We start from the raw sequence: 22,857 nt of genomic DNA on the forward strand, positions 1-22,857 counted from the left end.
AAAATAAACACCTTTAGAAACCTCATATTTCCTAGGCAGCATACAAATGAATGCAGTTTAATTTGAGTATAAACAAGTTACACAGTTGCTGAAGGAATTAACTGGGATGCAGGGAGAAGGTGACCAGGCAGAAATAAATTCTGAGACAGGGCTGGCTTCTGCCCTTGAGGAGAAGTAAATTAAACCAGTCGTATAATAGTGGCCCCCAAACCATTGTGACATGTTGAATTTCTTCTTTCTTTTTTTCTCTAGCAGTCACTTTATGGGATGCCTCCTTTGATTATTTTAAAATAATTTTCTCCACAATGATTTAGCCTAAAAAAAAAGGCATCCCAATAGGATTAGAAGGGCTTTGTGTGTGTGGGGGGGTGATTTATGAATCATTATCATTATTTTTTTGGTGGTGGGGAGGGGGGAGAGGTGAGCAAAGAATGAATTGTCACACCCGCATATGACCTCCCATGCTCTCATCTTCTTCTTTAATTCAGCCCATATGGATTATTCCACCATCCTCTTTTCTTTCTCCTTAAAACTGCCGCTGCCCGTTTCACCCTAGGCTTTCTCTCTCACTGAGTCTAGCTGAGGAGAAGGCTGTGGTCCCCGTGGTTCCCTATTTCCTTCTTATCCCTAAAGAGCAATCCACAGGTTCTTTAAATTTTATGGTTTGCTACTAATCCTTAGGATATAATCACAATTCGGCATAGAGGGGCATTGTGAAGCTTAAGAAATATGTCAAGACTGCAGTTGTCCTGGTTCTTGATTTGTTGTTTCTAACCCTGCAGAGGAGAAAATTACGAACATGTTGGGCCGCTTCACTCTGCTCCCCCAGGGCAGGGGTCACTTGCCTGCTCCTTCTACCTGCCTACCACCTTGGGCAGACTCCGCCCCCTCCTCCATCGCCAGCCTGGCTCCCCCACTGATCTTTCTCGCCTTCTGTGCTCCCCACGTTCCCATCTACCAAGGGGGAATTTTTACTCTCTTCATCTTCGTTTTCTTCCTTCTCTCTTTTTTTTTTTTTTTACAAAATATATTGAGTGTGAAAGTGATTATCACCCTCATCTGTGCTGCAGACAGATCAGAAAACTAGGAGTCTCCTTCTCAAACTTCACTCGTCCACTTGCTTTACGTGAGCACTGGTCACTAGTAAGAGCAGTCAATTTGGGCACCTGTGCCCCATTTTGGGCACTCGAACCATTTAGAAGGAATTTCTTCATGGCTTCTTCTGAATCTGGAAGGAAGATTTGAATAAATGCATATCCCTGTGTAACCAACTCCCCAGTCAAGATAGAACATTTCTATCACCCTGGAAATTCTATCATGACCCCTTTCAGTCAAGCCAAGCCCCCCTTAAACAACCATTGTTCTGATTTCTAACAGCTTAGTTTTGCCTGTTCTTGAACTTCATATAAATGGAATCTTGCCCGTATGTACACTTTGTGTCTGGCTTCTTTCATTCAAAGTACTGTCTGTGAGATTCGTCCATATTGTATGTATAAAGTCCATTCTACATTTTTTATGGAAATGCAGTATTTATCATATGTCAGATATGTGCCCGAGTATAATTTTGACATGAAATGCACTGGGCAGTACTAAAGGGAATTCCTAATGACCATAAAAAGTGCTTTGTAACTTCAACGTGTTATTAAAGCCACTACTGACATTATTACACAAAGAAGAGTTTTGCGTCTGATAAAACATTCCTTAGTAATTACCAGCCCTCTGTGCTTGAGAGAGTTGGAATTTTATGTGCTTGCTGTCACACAGGAATTGCTTTAATATCATTTCCTAAAATGAGCTTCCAAATTTAGGATTCCAAAAGAACACTGAAGTCACTGGTGGGTAAACTGTCATTTAGAAAATATGCTAAAAATAGCAGCTGGAAATGCTCATCTGTCATAGCTGAGAGCTGTTTATTTTATGTTATTTTACTTTACATTATTTTATTTTTATTTTATTTTATTTTATTTTTAATAGACTGTTTTTTTAGAGAAGTTTTAGATTCATGACAAAACTGAGCGGAAAATACCAAGATTTCCTGTATACCACCTGTCCCCACATGCAGCCTCCACCACAATCACACAGCAGAGTGGTACATTATTTATAATCAATGAACCTACACTGACACATCGTTATCACCCAAAGTCTATAGTTTATATTAGGGTTCACTCTTGGTGCTGTACTTTCTATAGGTTTGGCCAAAAGTATTGACATATATCTATAATTATAGCATCGTAAAGAATACTGCCATTGCCCTAAAAAATCTTCTATGCTACACCAGTTCATCACTTCCTCCCCACTAACCCCTGGCAACCTCTGATCCTTTTATTGTGTCTATAGTTTTGTCTCTTCCAGTTTGAATTATACAGTGTATAGTCTTTTCAGATTGGCTTCTTTTACTTAGTAATACGTATTTAAGTTTCCTCTGTGTCTTTTCACATCTTGATAGCTCATTTTTTAAAATCACTGACTAATATTCCCTTGTCTGGATGTAACACAGTTTGTTTGTTCCCTCACCTACTAAAGGACATTTTGGTTGCTTTCAATTTAGGCAATTCTGAATAAAGCAATTATGAATAATCAGTGTGCAGGTTTTTGTGTGGACATCTTTACATAAATTCTAAGGAGCACAATTGCTGGAGCATATGGTAAAAGTATGTTTAGTTTTGTAAGAAACTGCCAAACTGTCTTCCAAAATAGCTGTACCATTTTTCATTCCCATCAGTAATGAATGAGAGTTCCTCTTGTTCCACATCCTCACCAGCATTTGGTGTCATCAGTGTTCCAGATTTTGGCCATTCTAATAGCTGTGTAGTGGTATCTCTTTATTGTTTTAATTTGTAGTTCTCTGATAACATATGATACAGAGCATCTTTTCATAAGCTTATTTGCCATCTGTGTATTTTCTTTGGTGAGGTATCTGATCAGATCTTTTGCCCATTTTTAAATCAAGATGTTCATTTTCTTATTGCTGAGTTTTAAGAGTTCTTTGTTTATTTTTGGATAACAGTCCTTTATCAGATATGTCTTTTGCAAATATTTTCTCCCTGCCGGGCTTGTCTTTCATTCACTTGACAATGTCTTTCACAGGGCAGAGTTTTAAATTTTTTTAAATTTATTTTATTTATTTATTTATTTTTGGCTGCATTGGGTCTTCGTTGCTGCGCATGGGCTTTCTCTAGTTGCAGTGAGTGGGGGCTACTCTTTGTTGCGGTGCCCAGGCTTCTCATTGCGGTGGCTTCTCTTTGTTGTGGAGCATGGGCTCTAGGTGCGCAGGCTTCAGCAGTTGTGGCTCACGGGCTCTAGAGCACAGTCTCGGTAGTTGTGGCACATGGGCTTGGTTGCTCTGCAGCATCTTCCCAGACCAGGGCTCGAACCAATGACCCCTGCATTGGCAGGCAGATTCTTAACCACTGTGCCACCAGGGAAGTCCCAGAAGCTTTAATATTAATGATGGCCAGCTTATCAGTTGAGCCTCTGACGTTGTATCTAAAAGTCATCACCATACAAATGGTTTCTATATTTTCTCCTATGCTATCTCCTAATATATATTATATATATATACACACACACATAGATATAGATAGATAATATATATAATTGAATACATTGTTGCTATTTTTAAAAATCTGTTAAATCAATTAAGAATATGAATAAAAGTTTTTATTTTATCTTCACTTATTCCTTCTCTAATGCTCTTCCTTTCTTTATGTAGATTTGTGACTGACTTACACTGTTTTCCTCCCCTCTGAAGAACTTCTTTTCTTGCAAGGCAGGTCTGCCAGAAACAATTTCCCTCAATTTTTGTGTCTGAGAAAGTCTTTATGGCTCCTTCACCTTTGAAGGATAATTTTACAGGGTTCAGAATTCTAGGTTGGTGGTTTTGTTTTCTCAACACTTTAAATATTTTACTCCCCTCTCTTGCTTGCATGGTTTCTGAGACGTTGGCTGTAATTCTTATCTTTGATCCCCTACATGTAAGGTTCATTTTTCCCTCTGGCTTCTTTCAAGATTTTTTAATTTATCTTGGATTTTCTATAGTTCAAATACAATATGCCTAGGTGTAGTTTTGATTTTTTTGGTTTGTTTTGTTTTAATCCTCCTTGGTGTTCTCTGAGCTTCTTGGATCTATAGTTTGGTGTCTGACATTAAGCTGGAGGAAATTCTCAGCCATTATTGTTTCAAATATTTTTCTGTTTCTTTCTCTCTTTCTTTTCCTTCTGGTATTCCTTTATACACATGTTATATTCTCTGTAGTTGCCCCACAGTTCTTGAATATTCTTCTCTGTTTTTTTTTTTAGTCTTTTTCTCTTTGTTTTCCTTTTTTTTTTTTAAAGTTTCTATTAACTTCCAAAGCTTCTATACCCTCAAGGTCAGAGATTTTCTTCATCTGTGTCTACTCTACTAATGAGCCCATCAAAGGCATTCTTCATTTCTGTTACAATATTTTTGAGCTCTAGAATTTTTATTTTCTGATTCTTTCTTAGAATTTCCATCTCTCAGCTTATCATGTGCATCTGTTCTTGTATGCTATGTACAATCCTTAGCATATTAATCATTCCAACATCTTTACCATATCTGAGTTTGGTTCTGATGCTTGCTCTGTCTCTTCAAACTGTGCTTTATTTTTTTCCTCTTAGTATGCCTTGTAAGTTTTATTTGATAGCTGGACATGATGTATGATGTTCTGGGCAAATGGGACTGCAGTAAATAGACCTTTAATAAGGTGGAGGTGAGGTGGTGGGGAGAGGGGGCGTTCTATAGTCCTGTGATTAGGTCTCAGTCTTTTTTGAGCCTGGGCTTCTGAACTGTGAATATCACAAGTGCTTCTTAGTGACCCCCTTTCCCCCTCAGGTGGATAAGATAACTAGAGTGGCTGGAGTTGGGTATTTCCCTCCCCCCATGTGGATGCCTAGAGCTGGCTGAAGTAGAATGTTGCCCTTCCCCCAGGGAGGTTAGGCTCTAAATAAACCTCAGCAGGTTAGGCTCTGGTAAAGTAGTTTCACCTGAAGGCAGGCCTTGTTAAGAACAGAGTGGCATATTTCAGAGAAGCTCCTTTCCCCCTCCCCTGCAGGTAGCACGAGGGGATTTTTCTCTGCATTCACTGTGAGAACCTGGTGAGGTAAAATTTACAAGTGTGTGGGGCCACCCTAAGACTAGCCCCCCACCCCACCCCGTGGAATTTTTAACTTTCAGGCGTGAAAATTAATAAAGGAAACGTCAATTAAAATTGGAGCTGGGAAGGCCTGTAGGGCGAGTTCTTACACCCCACCAGTCATTGTCAATTATCCCAAATAGAAGAGACTACCTTGCCTCTCCAACAGGAAGGTGCCTCTACTTTACCCCCATCAAGAGGAAGGATGATGTTCTTCTCGCCCAGCAACAAGCCCAGCCAATGGAAAACTCTGTAGCTTAGCCAATGAGAAGACACCACCACCCTGAACTCTTACTTTCCTCCAATGAACTTTCATTTAGAATAGTCCTGCCCATATTCCCCTTTTCTCCATAAAAGCAAGCTCGCGTCCTTTGTTTTCTCGGTTTGCCTGTGGTCTGCTAGAGCTTGTGTTTTGTGAATTGCAGCTCCTCTGACTATTCCTGAGTAAGCTCATCGAGCTAGTCAGATAACAGTTATCTTTTCTTGAAGTTAACACAGAATTGTCTACTCCAAGCTCCAACAATTCCTCAATCACAGTTTAGATTTTCCTACCGTGGTGCTGGCTCCTGTGGAGGTTTCTGCTTAGGAGTTTCTGCTCTGGTAAGTTGTGATTCTCTATTCACCTGTCTCTCCAAGTTAAAGGGATAGTGGTTTGCTCTGTGACCTCACTTCTCTGATGGATCTAAGAAGATTTTTAAATTTTTTTCAGTTTGTTCAGCCTTTTACTTATCAGAAGGGAGTGATGAATTCCAAATGCCCTTACGTGCCAGAATGCCATTCTACTTTTCAAGAAAAAATTGTCAGGTGTTACATAGGTGAAATACTGTGTGACCAGTATTTATATTTATTTATAAAGTGGATATTTATATCTATATTTCTATCAGGAATACTTTGAAGTCTACACAGAAGTTCCAACTTCCTAAAGAGATCCATCAAAATAAATCTTTAACATGTATGTTTACGTGGATATCATTACCACTAAAAGCACATCCTAAACTTCTTTTCTGGCCCCGGCAGGTTTTCATGGCACGTTACAACTTCACGCTATCCTGTGTTTGCTTACTACATACAGCTCCAGCAGGAGAACAAATTGATTTTTGATGAGAAATATGCCCTTCTAGGATTTCATTACTTGACCACAAACTTGGTCCAGAGCTCATGGTTTGTGAAATATTGTCATTCACTATTAAGATGCACTATGACGAGCATTGTGGGAAATTTGCATTTGAAAATGCAGTTGTCCTGCTTTACAATTCTGTGGCTTATTTGGTCTCTACATTATTCTATCATCTGTCAAACGCCGCCGACTATCCCCCAAATGCCTTACTATGGTTTAGAGGAAAGAGCCAGGTTGTGTCTGTCTGAGGGAAATGGTACATGCATCATATCCAATTACATCCCTCTAGGCATTTTGAGGAGCAGTATCTTATATTTGGGTAAAACTTTGAAGTCTAAAAACCAGTGAAGGGGATGTTCTAGATAGAATTGTTTAGAAAAAAGTCATATATGCAACGGATCAGTCCATTGTTCCGGCCACTCCACATTCCTTGTAGATTCTTTAAAGAAACGTGTTCCTATTACTAGAAATCCAGAGTGGCATGATTTGGGGGAATCTAATTAGTAAGAGTCTTTTGGAGGTTGATAAGTATATTTTAGACTACAGCAAGTATGGTACAATTCTTTCGGAGGTTTAGCTGTAAATGAGGTCAATTTTGTGAATACCTGTTTCTCTTACCAAAAATTGTGTTTTCAAGTGTCAGGAAGGGATTCCTGGAAAAAAATAGGCAATGTAAATCTACTCCCAAGTTCTTGGGGGAAATGGTGAGACTGCACTTTATCTTGAAAATTGAATGCACCTTCGATTGTGGCCACTGCCCTGTGGCAGATTGAAGACCTTAGAGCTCCCAGCTGGGTCTCCAGGCCTCCTGTGCCGACTGGCATTCTCCTACCTTTAGGCTTTCTTACATCCTTCAGTTTTCTCACATCTTTAAAGTACATATAGGGAAAGGGGCTGAAACAAGAAAACCTGTGATGAACAAGAGGCACGTGACTTACGCAACTTAATCTTCACAATAAGAGTAGCCTTATCCCTACGTTGCAGGTGCAGACACTGAGGAACAGAAACGCACTGTGCTCACACAGATAGCAATTTACAGGGGGAGATGCAGAGTCTGGTAGGTCTGACTCCAAGACATCTTCTCTTTCCCTTGTTCCAGGGTTTCTCTTAAACCAGTTCCCATGCCTCTTTGAATCCTTGAACTAGTATGCAGACTTTATGATGTAGATAGTAGTTTTACCCTGGACAAACAGCCAACCGGTGAAACCACTTTCTGATGTTTGCAAAGACCTAGATAAGAATACAAATGACTCCTGGGTGCTGTGAGGCCTTAGTGGGATTTCAGAAGCAGCTTATGTTCCCTCACAGTTCTAGCTCAGTGTATCAGTCAGATTTTTCTGCATTACAGACAAACCCCCAAACCCAATGGCTGACAGCAAATAGCATTTATTCTCTGGTTCACAGTTCTGAGGGCTGACTGTGGTTTAACTGATGGAGGCCAGGCTTGGTCTGGCCATGCTAGATTCTAGGCTTCTCCTGGGGCCCAGTCTCTTCCACCTGTCTCATTTCAGGTGCCAGTTTGAAAGGGCGGGGCCTACCTGGGGGCATTCTTTTTATGCCAGCAAGAGCCTTTAAAGCCTCATTTCTGCTCACATCCTATTGGCCAAAGCAAGTCACAAGGCCAAACTCGACATCATTCAGGCAGAGAAATACACTCCACCCATGAGGACAGGCTCTGCAAAGCCAGATGGCAAAGGGTCTAGCAAAGAAGAGTGTAGAACTGGGGATGCTGATCTGATCCAGCACACTCAGAAACTCAACTATCACAAAGAGACAGCGGTCTAATGGTGGCATTACTGCTCACATCAGACTTGAAGCTTTGCCTTCTGTCTCAACACGGAAATTTTCAGAACTTTTCACTTGGTATCTTTTGTAATGTCTTTGAAAATGACCTTCAGTGTGAGGTCCTCTACTGGACTTTAATTATATCAGATAATGTATTTTTGATTACAAAAATCACGTCAAATGTTTTCTTTTTAGTTACAGTTTTAGGCCCTAAGATTGCACTAATCTCTGCCTCACTCGGCAAAGGAGTGGCTGCCACTGTAAATGCTATAAAACCGTAGAGAAGAGTTTCCACAAACTGGTCCATTCCTATATAGGAAAACTCTACCTGCTAACGTTGAGACACTAGTTCAAACAGACCTCAGATTGTCGACGGTTGCAACCAGTGTCTGTCTCGGCATTCAGACATGAGAGGAGAGATTGTCCACACTGAGTGTTCCTCATCCTGGAGTTGGTCACTGAGAAGCTTTGCAGAGGAATTCCTGGAATGATGGCAGTTTACACAGGCCTTCAAGGAATTCAACCAGTCATTGATGAGTAAAAGCCAATAATCAGGGGCTTTGGGGACTAATTCATCTTCTTCCATATTTGGTGATCTGAGTTAACACTGCTGGGAGCTGTGATGACAATCTTCAGCGTGGCTCCTTCAGGAGAATCTTGCACCTGACTGTGCAGGTGGGGGCGTAAAAGCAGCTTCTGGGGACATAAGTAGTTTCATGTCTTCGAGTCAGTGACAGCAAAGCTTAGAGACCCTGTGTGCTGATGTGTTCCTGAAAGAAGTCCTCTGCTCTGCCTGCTTGAGGGTGACAGAAGCCCAAGAGGTGTTTATCAGACCTAAAGCCAAGGGGACCTAGTTTTCATTCTCCTCAGCCATGCCTTTAGGTTGTACCAAGGTCACATGTGTAGGGGGTTTGGCCAGCAGGCTCCAGAGAGCAGCACAGAATTAATTCATTTCCTGCCCTCCAGTGCAAGGGCTGATTTTTTTTCCTAGGCTTCAGATGGCATAAAATCACTGCAGGATGCGAGGGAGCCTCACAGGACACTGGATATGTCCCATGTTCCTATTGTTAGCACACCATCTTATTGGGCACCTATTTTGCTTTGAGCACTGAAGGTGGAAAAATGAATAAGATAAGGGTTCTGCCTCATGGACCTGCTATTCCAATGGGGTAGATGTGTGGTGACCAAGCACGTGAGACAGAGATCATTTCAGATTGTGACAACTGCAGTGGAAGTGCTCTGCAAGCCAAAATGAGTTTGGACTTTGGTCATAAGTGTGGAGGAAGTCACTAGGGGCTCCTACTATGGACATGAGATCATCACTGGCCACCAGGTCCATGCCCCATAGATGCCACCAGTTCAAAAACTAGAAACTGCATTTTCATCTCTCAGTTGATCCCAGTATAAATCTTTTCTACTCAAATGTGATGTCCTCAATGAACTCCCTTGATTAGCCCTGTAGGAAAAATGTTCTTTTAAAACATTTTACAAAAATTCTTTTCCAGGTGATTCTGTGAGATCTTTCATCTCCTTTCTCAAGAGACTTATTCAGGGGTAGTAGGAACAGCTTGCATAGAGTAGAATTTGTTTCATAAGCCATTTCTTAGGTCTTTATTATAATTCCTTAGGCAGAAGATGATTTTTAAAACACCCTTAGAAATAGACACTGGTGCTCGTAAGTTTGAGAAGCTGATGAAGCTTGCATAGATGGTAAGCTTGCATCTCATAAAAATACAGCTCATTCAGACCTGCTTTGCAGAGCAAAGACAGCTTGAAAGGAAAACTTCATGTTTCACAATTTTTTTAAAGAGGTGAAAGCAACAGTAACTCAAGTCTGGGGCTGAATATAGTAGAATTTATGGAGTATCACTTACTATGGCACACAATGTCAAGTGAAATGAAAGAGTGGGTGTGAGGAGATTAAAATAAGTATAGAATTTTCCTTTTTTATGTTATGACCAATCCTATAGGTCCTGCTAGGAAAATCAGTACTAAGTTGAATAAAATAAAGTAAGGGGTAAGGCGCCGTTGGGAAAGGCATAATGTCACAGAAGTTCTGTTGTGAGCCGGTGAGCTTCAAATGTACAGGTTCTAATTGTGTCTGGAATGATGGTAGCTACATGTTGAGGAATAATTGCATCATCAGAACCATCAGCTTTTCTGTGGCCCTCCTTGGGCCCCACTCATGCTCTGCAATGAAGACATTAAATGCTAGACTGAGTGCTGCCATGTGAGAAAGAGGGCAGAACATCAGTGGCCCCTGGTCTATTGCGTGTGGTCCTCACAGGAAGCTCGGTACTTGGGCATCAAGCTTTCTGACCACAGGGGCCTCCAGTTTGATTTCCTTTCTTTGGAATTTGAAACAGTGTTGCATTGGGACTGGAGTCTCTGAAGGAGAGGGGTTGTGGTAATGTCCATCCATTCTGCGGAGATGTGAGGAAGAACAGAATGCCAGGCCCTGGGCTAGAGTGTGGATGGATGGAGGGAAGTCAGTAGACCCAGGCTTTGGGGCTGGCCCTGCCCTTGCTTGAGTTCCCTTACAATCATTTTTTTGCTTCTATAAAATGAAAGGTTACATACATCTGGAAGGGAGTTTTGAGGATTTGGGCTATTTTATGTGGAAGCCAGAGTTGGCAGGGCTCCTAAGAATAGCCTAGGCTCGCACCCCATGCCCATCCATAGCCATAGGCAGTATCATTGCTTCCTCTTCAAGTAGATGCTGGTCCAGATCACATTTATCACATTAGTGAGTGATAATAAGTTCATTAAAGGTAGTACAACACAGACTATACTTTGCATACCTCTTGCCAGTATTTAATATTAATTCAAATTAATCATCCTTGACCAACCCCTCCCTCAATACACTAAGTCACTGTCCATTTAGAAGCCAACTCATCTTCATTCTTCTCCTTTTTCTCTTCTTTGGGTTGTTGTGAAGATTACTTAGTGTTTACATGTGTTTTATTTAGAGTGACTTCTACATAATAATAGTTCGATAAATGTTAACAACAGCACCAACAATTTGCTATTTTTCAAGATTTCTGTCTAGTGTGGCAGCTTTTCATACCAATGTGAGCCTAGCTCTTTGACCTCTACAACCCCACAAAGTAAAATATGATTGTGCTTTCATGCTGATGACTAGCGAGCTCCCCAACTCTTTCCCCCACATCCTTAAGTAACTTATAAAACATTCTCTACTGTGCATGTGCCAGAGGTGACAACTAGAAAAGTTTAGAGAAAGAGTGCTATCCAGATAAGACGGGGCACCTCTTTTCCTCAAGTTCATGAATGGGTGTTGATGGCTGTCATAGTTTGGGTTTCCCCAAAAGCAGATTCAGAGGTCAGGGTTTGGGGGCAAGTAGTTAATTTGGGAGGTCATTTCAGGAAAGGGAGTGGGGAAAGAGAGACAAGGAAAGGAAGAAGCCAACAGAGTGCATTGCTGAGCATTGTTGCTGTGGAACACTGGAGCATCGACCCACTGGGCAACTTGCAGCCTGCACCTCAGCCTTCCTGGGGGCACGTGAGCTGGGACATGTACCCCCCCCCAGCTCACTAATCATGGGTTAAAGGATGCTCGCGGTGGCCTTGATTCCCTGACACTTTGGACCTACTCCACAGGTGAGCAGTGAGAACCCACAGTAAAATGGCAGCAGGTGCCAGAGGTTGTAAGTTGAGCCAGGATACAAGGATGGCACGCATGCCACAGGGACATATATGTAGGGCATGGTCAGCATCTGCTACGGCGATCCAGCTTATTAATGCCATATTGTGTATATATACGCATATAACAAAGCCTGCCGAATTATGTTTATATACACGTATAACAAAGCCTGCCCTTTCAAACGACAGCTAAGACCCCATCATCTTGAAGACGAAGACGGGCTGTGAAAGCCTCACTCTTGCCTGCTGTGTGCCCTTTTGCTCTCGAGGGAAGCCAGTGGCACCCTCTTTAGCATTCTGCTGCCATGCTTACTGCAGTAACAGAGGCCAGTGTCACTCTTATTACTTCACCTGTTGTATCTCTTGTGAAACTCAGCCTTTAGCCAGCATCGTCTGAGTGGCTGCTCTGGCAATGGCTCAAACAGTGAGCCTCCTTCACCTCATTTCTCTCAAGTAATTTGATTCCATCATACCATCAGAATTGCTTTTATGGGTTGGGAGGGGGTTGATGGGAAGCTGTTTTGAGATTTAAAAAAAATAATAAATTCATTGCCCTATACTTCCCCATATACCCACCACACTCTCCGTCTGCATTCCTCTTCCTCTCTTTCCCATGCAGGACAGGGCTGTGTGTGTTCGGGGAGGTTGGTGAGGAATGTTCTGAGCAAAACATAACTCATCTCACATTTCATCTCCTTTGACCTGGGCTCGTAAAGTGTATTGTTTCATGTCCATTTGGTCCCCACACCAGAACTCGTTTGCTAAGATAGAAAAAGATTGTGGTTATCCTCTCTGAAATATCAAGCAAAGTGTAATTTTGCATTGAGAGTCAATGTTGACAATCCCAGTTCAACTGATGTTAACATTTCGATAAACCCAGTGATACGTGATCCCCCTCATTTAGGACAGAGACTTTCATCAATGCTGAAAATCCCATGTTTAATAAGTGCATGCTATTTTTAGTTTACTTGAGTCTGTGTGTAAATAGAAAAAATAAAATCAGCACGCTTTCCTCATTAAAGACTTGAGGGGGAGGGAGGGCTTAAAAGTGGACATGAATTTAGTGTGCAGATTTCCAGAGAGTTTTATTTGTTTAACTGTTTCTTCTTATTTCTGGATATTTATAGCCATTCCACCCCAATTTGGGGCTTATAGTCACCCTGAGGGCTGGTGAGTATGGCAACCACTTTCTAAATAATATGCAATGGACATGGGGATTTATGATTCCATACAAGTGTTAGTATTTTATCGCAGCCTTGGGCTAAGTGCCCTGCTGGGTAGGGCTGAGAGTATGGACTAAACCCCCTTTGAGGTGAAGGCCACTACAGAAGAAATTGTGCCACTAAAAATAAAATATTTTGGTACATAAACAATAGTTTTTACATTTGTGAGCTTTGCCTGGACATTGATCTCCCAGATTGCTTTCTTCTTACAACTGCTAGAGAGGCATCCACAGTTAAAGTCGAGGTGACTCCTGGAAACTGGGCTGGAAAGGGATGCTAGGGGACAATTCAAGAAACAGAGGCCCTGGGTCGACTGTAAATGTTAGATGGGCTTAATGTTTTAAAGCATGGATTAATTGTACCTGGTATCCTGTCAGTTTGATTTAAAATTTTTTTGTGTGCTAAGAACTTCTCAGAAGTAATTGATTTAAGGTATTACCATATGCTTCTGTATGCTTTAGCAATCTGTAGCTGCAAGCAGACCCTCACTCTAAGTTTAAAACAAAAGTTGATCGTTGCTTCTTCCTCCAAAAAGGGCTGTTTTATTAGCAGCATAAGTTATATCTATATTTATTTCAGTAGACTATGCTAGATTTTCAATAGAAAATGTTTGAGTTTTGTAACAAGGGGACAATGTTTGTTTCCACATAGGAGCCTATAGACAAAGTTAAAGATATTGGAGAATTATCAACAAGAGCAAAATGAAAAAAAAAAAGAAAGAGAGGAAAACCGTCTAGGGTAAGGTCAAAACCAGATTCACTCTCACTGTGTTGAAAACATTCCCGGTTTTCCCCAATTCCAACAAATAGTTCAGTGGCCGGGTAGAACCTTCAGTGAGTCTTCATTGCTGTATCTTTCTGCAACTTGATGAAAAGAGAAATATCGGGTAATAATTGAGTAACAAAAAATGTCTAAAGTGGTATTTGATGTACCATGGATGAAAAGCATTGCAAACTCAACTTGCTGTTTCAGTTTTTCCCCTCTTTTGTTTTGTCCCCCCTTCTCCCTCTTTTGTTTTGATGTTCTGTTGACAGAATTTGTCCCCTCATGGTTTAAGTACTCACTGCTTTGTAGAGAGAAAACAGGTGAGTTATAAAATGTGTCTGAGCTTCTAGCTATAAAAGGTACTGATTAGCCTAAAGCTATCCTTAATGGCTTTAAATGTGGTCAAGAAAATATAATTAAGTATATATCCTGACACGTTAACTAACTAGAAAGATACATACATTATTTTAAACTTACTTACGTTTCTGTTGGGAGTGTACATCGCTACAGCTGCTTTGGAAAACTGGCAGAATCTGCCAGAGTTAAACATCTGGATAACCTCTGGACCCGTAGCCCCAACTCCTGGGTGTACTGTCAACAGAAACAAGTGCTTGTGTTCACCAAGTGGCATGTATGAGAATGTTCATGGTAGCTTTATTCACAATAGCCCCAAACTGGAAGTAACCGAGTTGTCCATCAACACTAGAATGGGTAAATTGTGGAATATTCATTCATGCAATGGAATACAAAACTACAATGAAAAAGAATGAGCTTCTGCTCTATGTGTGGATATAGCATGGATATATGGATACATGGATAAATCAGGCAGGCATAATATTGAACAAAATATAGACTGCACATTGTCCATGTATATGAAGTGGAAAGACAGACAAAACTAATCTATGATAATAGCGGAGGGAATAGCAGTTCCTTCAGGGGATAGATATTGACCTGGGACAAGGTAGCTTTCTGGGGTGTTGGAAATGTTTTATATCTTGATTTGGGAATGGTTATATATATACATATGTGTGTGTATGTAAAAATTTAGCAAGCAATTTAAATACAAAAGTGAATTTTTAAAAATCTTGTATAAATTGTGTAAGTCGGCTTCACCATTTACAACAAAAGTTAATTTTAATAATCTATCCTAATGAATGAGGAACTAAGCAGATCTTGAGTGACAGAAGCAGATTCTACGCACACCTGGGCACGTGTGCGCACGCACAAACACACAAACTCTGCACGCTTGGCCCTGGATTATTAATGGCTGGTTCGGCCTCATTGACCCTCATACTTGGAAGAGATTTTGTATGTCATCTAATTCAGTGATTCATCTGAAGCTTGTCTGCAACCTTCCCTCTGGGTGGCCATTCTGCTTTTGTGAACATAAGTCCCCTGGTGACCAGAATACGGTCGAGACCTTCTGAGGCAGGCCTTGCTGTCATCGGGAGACCATCCCTGGGCAAAACTCTGCCCTTGTCTATTCACTGGCCTTGCTCGTAACCCTTGGGGTCTTGCAGTTAAGTGGACAAAGGATCATGCTGTTGCTGTTTACCCTGAACATCATACTTTATGTTGTATACATATGCTGCTGAAAAGCAAGTATGTTTTCAGGGATATTTATCTAGATACTTACCTCCCCTTTTAATTAATTACAGCACATCTTCCCACCAGGAGTTGTGTTTTCTCAAATGCATCTTCTCAATAGTTTTCCCTCAGGGATGAAATAGGATAATGTGGTTATGTCATTCTGCTTGGACGTATCAGAATCCCTTGGCCCTTCCCATACTCTAGGGCTAAACACCCTTGTCTTCCCAGTAATTAGCCTTTTCTGCTGTCCATACAAAGGCTCACGAGTCCACAGTCCATTCATTCAACACATATTTATTGATCATCTTCTATGTGCCGGCAATGTTTTAGGGATACAGTGATAAGTAAAAACAGGTGTGGCATCTGTCTCCTTAGGGCTTTTGCTCTATGAAGAATTATTAATCAAACATTTACATAAATCAATGTCAAATTGCAACTATGGTGTGCGCTGTGAGGAAAAGGTACGCGGTGTTATGAAAGCATAAGATGGGTAGTCATCCGTCTCGGAGGAGCCTTCCCTGTTGGAGTGTTGGCTGAGCAGAGGGCAAATGTTAAAACAAGCTGGGGGAAAGAGAGAAATATCATTTCAGGATGAGGAAACAGCATGAGCAAGGCCTTATGGTAGGAAGGTGCAAAGGAACATGCCACATTCAGAGGACAGAGAGAAGGCCGGTGTGGCTGGAATGCGAAAGCGAAGAGCAAGACAGCATGAGAGAAGAGTCAGACCCCTCAGGGGAGAAATGTTGGCATTAATTTGGGGAGTGGTTTGAGGACAGAGCAGGCGTCAAATGCTTGTAAAGGACGTTCCTTGGAAAGTAGCTGAACAAACTAAAGAGAACAGGTTTTAAGAGAGTAGCTTTGGAATGGAAATACTACATCCAGGTCCAGGGTGTGGTCTGGGGAGGAGGGAAGGTGGGAGTTGTTGTCAAAAAACGACCAGGTCAGGGAACTGGCAGGCCAGGTGCTGGGTGGGTCATCTTCCTGGATGCTGAAACTGCCCAAGGTTATAGCAGTCCTTGAGGTGGAGATGAAAACGATAACTGAGTGCCAGAGGTTTGGATGAATGTGGGAAAGTGACCAAGAGGTCATACATAATTGAGAAGAGACCACAGTTGCCATGGTTCTGAGAGAACTTTTATAATTTCTCTGCTGGGAATTACTCCTTCTAAAGGTTAATGCGGATGGCCATTCCAACTGAGAGTGATTATGGTTTTATTAGCTTTTTACAGCCCTATAATTTTACTATTTAAATACTTCTTAAACATATCAAAACGTTGGAGAAGATTGTCATGGGAAGAGAATAACTAGGGAAAGCTAAGACACAAATCTAGAAAGGCCCCCGGGGTATATAATGACAAGCTAAGGTGCTAAAGTTTACTGTGTAGGAGCTGGAGAGTCGGCCAAGGCTGCCATTGTTTTGTGTAAGGTGGTGGTAACTATACTTCAGGAAGAGTCACCTGGAAGTGGTGTGCTGGATAGATGGAAGAAGGGGAGAAGACTGAGGGGCACAGTTACAAGTCACCTGCTGTTGTCGGGCTGAGAGCTGATCCGACCTCGGATAAGATCAATGGGAAAAGAAGGAAAGAACAGGGTGGTGTAAGATCCTTCAGAGGGATGCTGTCTGTAGGACCCGGTTACCAGCAGGGGAAGCAGCCAGATACTGCAGTGACTGGGGAAGAGGTAAAGCCAGAACCAGAAAGTCGGGAAGGATTCCTTTTGTGGAGGAATACGCATTGCATTTCTGGTCTGGAGCCTGTCAAGGGGAGGCATCTGGGTGATTACAAATGTTGGTGTTAAACTCAGGGAAAAGGTGGACTGAAAAGCCTCCTCTGGGTAACCCCTAACCACACATGCCCATCCTGGATGCCTTCTTTTTCTTTGCAGCCCACAAGGACTCCTGCTTTCTCCCCATCTACTTTCCCTCACCTTTTCCATCAATTCCTTGCTGCTCACAGCTTGCTTCTGAGGACAATGTCTCCTCTGCTTCCCACGTATAGTTCCCTACCCCAGACATTCTATCTTTTCCTAGAAAGCCTCCCTAAGTGCTCTTCATCTATGTCCCCACATCCCTAAATGCCCTTGTCCTGCTGTGTTGCGGTTGCCTCTTATTTCCTCCCCCCAGACTTTGGGCTTTAAAGACAGGGACTCATTAAAAATGTGTCTGTCTATCTGTCTATACATATGTGTATATGTATACATACATACTCTTTTCTAGTTAGCTAATTCATTAAACAAATTATTATTTAATTAACAGGTTTTTCTAACTTTAAGAGTTTTACATTTTGAAGCCTTAATTTAAGGAAGGGATGAAACAATGCAAAACAAACCCATAATCCCAAATGTCATAGACGAATTTGCAAATTTGAGAACTTAGGCACATTTTTCATATGACAGTGACCACGTGGGGCTTGGCCCTGCTTTATTTTCTCCCCTTTCCTGATATACTCCCTAACAAAGCATGTAGAAACCTAATTAGAAAAGCAACATTTGTTTTTGGAAGTGGGGACGAACAACTCCTCTCTCTTACTTCTCTCTCACATTTTCTCTGAAAGTCCACTGAGATTTAAACCATTAGTATGAACTACTGGAATATGTATTTGCCTTCCAGTAAAACTGGGTCTTTTAAACCTCAGATCTCCCCATTTCAACAACACCTCTCTTTCTTCGTCTGCATGAACAATGTCACGGGAGCCTCCCTAATAAGATGATGTCCTCATGGACATATTGATGGATGATGCTTGTAGTATCAGCTCAGACATCTGAGTTTAGGATGTTGGGAATGGCAGACATTTAATGGATGCTCCTAGAAAAAGGAGCCAGGGGAGGTCAAATAGGTAGGAGGAGACACAGAAGAAGGCAGTGTTGAAAAATCTAGGAGGAGAATCTGCAAATCTATAGAGACAAAGTAGATTAGTAGTTGACAGGGGCTGTGGGGAGGGGAGATTGGGAAATGACTGTTAATGGGTACAGATTTTCTTTTTCGGACAGTGAAAATATTCTGGAATTAGTGGTGATGATTGCACAAATTTGTGGACATATTAAAAACCACTGAATTGTATACTTTAAAACAGTTTAAAAATCTTTTTTAAAAAGTTCAGGAGGGGGCTTCCCTGGTGGCACAGTGGTTGAGAGTCCGCCTGCTGATGCGGGGGACACGGGTTCGTGCCCGGGTCCGGGAGGGTCCCGCGTGCCGCGGAGCGGCTGGGCCCGTGGGCCATGGCCGCTGGGCCTGCGCGTCCGGAGCCTGTGCTCCGCGGTGGGAGAGGCCCGCGTACCACAAAAAAAAAAAAAAAAAAAAAGTTCAGGAGGGAAGACGTATTGAAATATGAAAAACTAGTTAAACACATTTAATACCAAAAGATGAAGAGTGATTGAAAGGCTATGGGCCTTCTTGATTAGGAAGCCAGTGGTGAGCTTGAAGAGAGTAGTTTCAACGGAACAGTCACTCCCGTCTCTTCTTCTTTCTGCCCCATAAATAAGTAACTTACAAGGTTATTCTTGCACGTATTTTTGTCTCTGTTGGCAGAATGTCTGATGATTCTGCAAGTTCTCGAATGTGCTTGGTTTATATTCGCTAAAGGATGAATTTTAGAAACTGATTATGTGTGCTCGTGTTCACCAATGTATTATAAGTGCATCATTCTTCCTGCCCTTCTAAAACCAAACCTGTACTACAAAATCAGGTCATTTCATATTGTCTTCATGTGAAACATCATTTCCAATGGCTCTTCATGGAACAGGCATTACCTTCCTTGAACTCGCGCAGTAGCTTTCAGTGGTATGGCTATGTGACAGGTTGCTCGCTGTGTCTTGTGCCAGCTCACTGATGGAGTGCTGCTGAGCTCGCGACCCTGCCTCAGCCACATGTAGTCTCTGACCCACGTTTACTTGATTTGTAAACTGAGGGTAATAAACATTAATCTGACACCTCATATGAGAAAGTTATTTGAAAAGGTTGCGGGAGGGTTTAAGCAACCGTAAATACATTTTAATAGACGTCGTACAACTGAAGAGACAGTTAGTCCTTTATTGCCTTTCAGCTCTAGATGGGCATAGGACCAGCCCCCTTAATGCCTTGCATATAGGTTCACAGGCTTCATATACTGTGATGCGCAGTGTAGAGTGTATACGTTACCGAGGTCTCCCTTGCTCAGTACTAATTGGTTGAAATGAATACAGTTTAAATGAGAAACACCCAGTACCACACCATGATTGACTTCTCTGTTGCCTTTGCCTTTTAAAAAAAATTTGTTTTATTCTGTTCTTCATTTAGGTTTTCCAAACGAGCCTGCTGCAATCATTGCCCTCAGCACCATTAAGGAATGGCTGGCCAAGAATCAGCACCAGGTAGGAGAAAAACACAATCAGTGGGCATACAAGATGCTGGAATTCGATGCTCAGTTTTGAAAAGGCAGATACATTTATTCTATAAATATCAAGTCGACCTAGTCATTGAGCCAAAGCTAGCTGATGCTGCTTCATTTGGGTTACATGGGTGATTGAATATTTTCCTGTAATTAATTGGCTGAAGGGATTATGTTGATTGGTTTCAGTGGTGAAGATGGGCAAAATGATCAGATTCATTTAGCCATGATCTCATTTTTATGTCTTTAGAGAATATGGATTTGTGTGTAAAGGACAGAACAGGGTGGATGTCGTTAAGATGAAGAATTCAGGGATCATCTGGTGCTATTTTCCTTAAAGAGCTAAGTTATCTTTGTTGACAGGGGATTCCTGGTGTTTGGTAATTTTTTCAGTAATCTAAGATCTCTATTTATAACTAATCACTTCTATAAAGTGACTTCTGAGTGTGCTATTGGATAATTGATAGCTAAATCGTCATGATCAGGATTTTTATGAAACTAAGGTCTTCCATCAAAGTGTTCATCATGCCTCCGATTCTGCTTATTTAATAAGAGCTTTGGGGTATATGTAGTGATGAACAGGAGACTTACTCAAGTAAACAAGGCAATTCAATAAGTAGAGATGCTATGGAGGCTTAAATTTCAGAGGTTTAGCAATTAACATGTTATTACAGCAAATAGGTTTCACACAACACACAATGTTGTGCAGTTTTCTTCCAATTTTGGTTTTCTCCTCATATACTCACATGAGTGCTGTAAAGAATTTTGTTCCGTTTATGATGGCCCATGAATATAGCTTTCTCCTCGGTAGGAGATGGATTATTTGGAAATGTTTGGACATGGAAAGAGACTATGGGAGTTTCCTAATGAGAGATAAGCTCTCGGTGCTCTTGTGTGTTTAAAGAAACAGCAGCATCATTTTTGCGAATTACTGTAATTTCAACATTTTTAAAAGAGACACGAACATTGTTAATTTCAAGTAGAAGTAAAGACCTCACGGCTAAACATACTTTGGTGCTTGCTGTTTCTTTTCCTCTTACTTTAAAAGGTATATACATATGACAACTTCAATTTAGAGAATAACTGTAGTAACCTCTAAGATGCAGAAAAAAATAACTAAAATAGCCAGTTTACAAAACATTTCTTTGACATGTAATTTATTTTCACAACAATCTTACAGAACGTCTAGGTTAGGTATTGCTATCATTATGCTCATCTAGAATCAAAAGGTTAAATGACAAGCTCAAGACTTTGGAGTCTCAGAGCCAAGAGTCTGACCTGCCTCTCCTTGGAATGCCCCTGAGGCCAGGGAGAGATGTTCAGTCCCTTTGAAAATGGGTAATCTTCAATATATCTCTCGGTCATAGTAAAGGCTCCTGGACCATATGCTTGGCAGAAATGTAGTGTTTCAAAGTTAAAAACTAACAAGTGAGCTGGTATATTGGTATAAATTTATCATTTCCACTAAAATAATAATCCGAGGATATTTCCCACTGTTGGAAGTTCCCATGTGCCATCTTGGCATGGGATGGGAGTACACATAACTACACAAAACATCAAGGAGTTGATGACGAAGAGCAAATGTGTTGGTCACATTTACAGCTCATTGACAAATTCGACTGATAGACTGTCTCTAAACGATTCAGAAAGTTATTTTTCCTAGATGTTTGTTAGCTTAGTGTTTCCTACTTAGCGTTTTTTTACTCTGATCTCCTTACTAGCCTACTCTGTCTGAGTCCTTTCTTTTGCTTTCATATTCTTTTCTTGCTCATGTCTTCGTTTCATTGTAGAAAATCTAGATAATTTGGATTGAGAAACAGAACTTAGTTATTGCCATTGCAACTTTAAACATAGCCTGTGCTAATTCTCTTTTCAGTGCGCCTTGGCTAAATGAATTTGAACAAGTCAAGTTTTGCCTGATAACTGAATTATAAGTGGTAGGACATAGATAAAAGCTATACAAATGGATTATCCAGCAATATGTTGTATTTTTTGCTCTGTTAACAAACAAACTAGGTTAAGGACTTATTCACTTGTCTCTTCATTGCAGTATGCTTTTGGCATCTTGATTGTTTAAGCTATGTATTCATTAATTCACTCATTTGATGAAAATTTATTAAATCCCACGAAGCCTCACACACTTTTCTAATACTAGGGGCAGAGCAGTGAAAAACAAAATCTTTTCCTTATGATATTCATAGTCTGGGAAAAGAGAACTATAAATGAAACAAATAAATAAAATAGGTCAAAGAGTACAAAGTAAAACAAGGTAATTGAGTAGTGAGTTTTGGGGGCATGTGGTTTTAGAGAATGTAGAGGTTGCTCTGAGGACATAATCCAGGAACAAAGCTTTGGACCTATACAAGTGGATTATCCAGCAATATGTTGTATTTTTTGCTCTGTTAACAAACAAACTAGGTTAAGGACTTATTCACTTGTCTCTTCATTGCAGTATGCTTTTGGCATCTTGATTGTTTAAGCTATGTATTCATTAATTCACTCATTTGATGAAAATTTATTAAATCCCACGAAGCCTCACACACTTTTCTAATACTAGGGACAGAGCAGTGAAAAACAAAATCTTTTCCTTATGATATTCATAGTCTGGGAAAAGAGAACTATAAATGAAACAAATAAATAAAATAGGTCAAAGAGTACAAAGTAAAACAAGGTAATTGAGTAGTGAGTTTTGGGGGCATGTGGTTTTAGAGAATGTAGAGGTTGCTCTGAGGACATAATCCAGGAACAAAGCTTTGGACGATGGGAAGGAGCAGGCCAAAGCACACAAAAGTCTTGAGGAAGGACATTGCACACAGAGGGAAGACGAAGCAACCCTGAGGGGAGAATGAGTTTACTGTTTGCAAGAGGATAAGAGAGAGAGTGTGGATGGAGCACAGGGATGAAAGAATAGCAGGAAACAAATTTGGACAAATGGTCGGGTCAGATCATAGAGTGTTGTGGTTTCATGGAGAGACTGTGATTTTTCAGTCTTTTGATGGGAAATCATTGAGGGTTTGGGGCAGGGAGTAGCATGATCAGATTCATCTTTAAAATGACCAAATTCGGGGGCTTCCCTGGTGGCACGGTGGTTGAGAGTCCGACTGCCGATGCAGGGGACATGGGTTCGCGCCCCGGTCCGGGAAGATCCCACATGCCGCGGAGCGGCTGGGCCCGTGAGCCATGGCCGCTGAGCCTGCACGT

At 41.2% G+C, this 22,857-nt stretch overlaps 1 protein-coding gene across 3 annotated transcripts in view; it reads left to right on the forward strand.

Moving 5' to 3' along the window:
* MACROD2 (mono-ADP ribosylhydrolase 2) overlaps nt 1–22,857 on the forward strand; it is a 2,044,226-nt gene that overhangs the window by 1,476,033 nt on the left and 545,336 nt on the right. For all 3 annotated transcript variants that reach the window (XM_028499297.2, XM_028499299.2, XM_028499300.1), the window contains exon 8: nt 19,566–19,639. In XM_028499297.2, the coding sequence (XP_028355098.1) occupies nt 19,566–19,639 (74 nt within the window). The remainder of the gene's footprint in view (nt 1–19,565; nt 19,640–22,857) is intronic.

This window comes from Physeter macrocephalus, chromosome 14, assembly GCF_002837175.3.
Source record: "Physeter macrocephalus isolate SW-GA chromosome 14, ASM283717v5, whole genome shotgun sequence".
NCBI lineage: Eukaryota > Metazoa > Chordata > Mammalia > Artiodactyla > Physeteridae > Physeter > Physeter macrocephalus.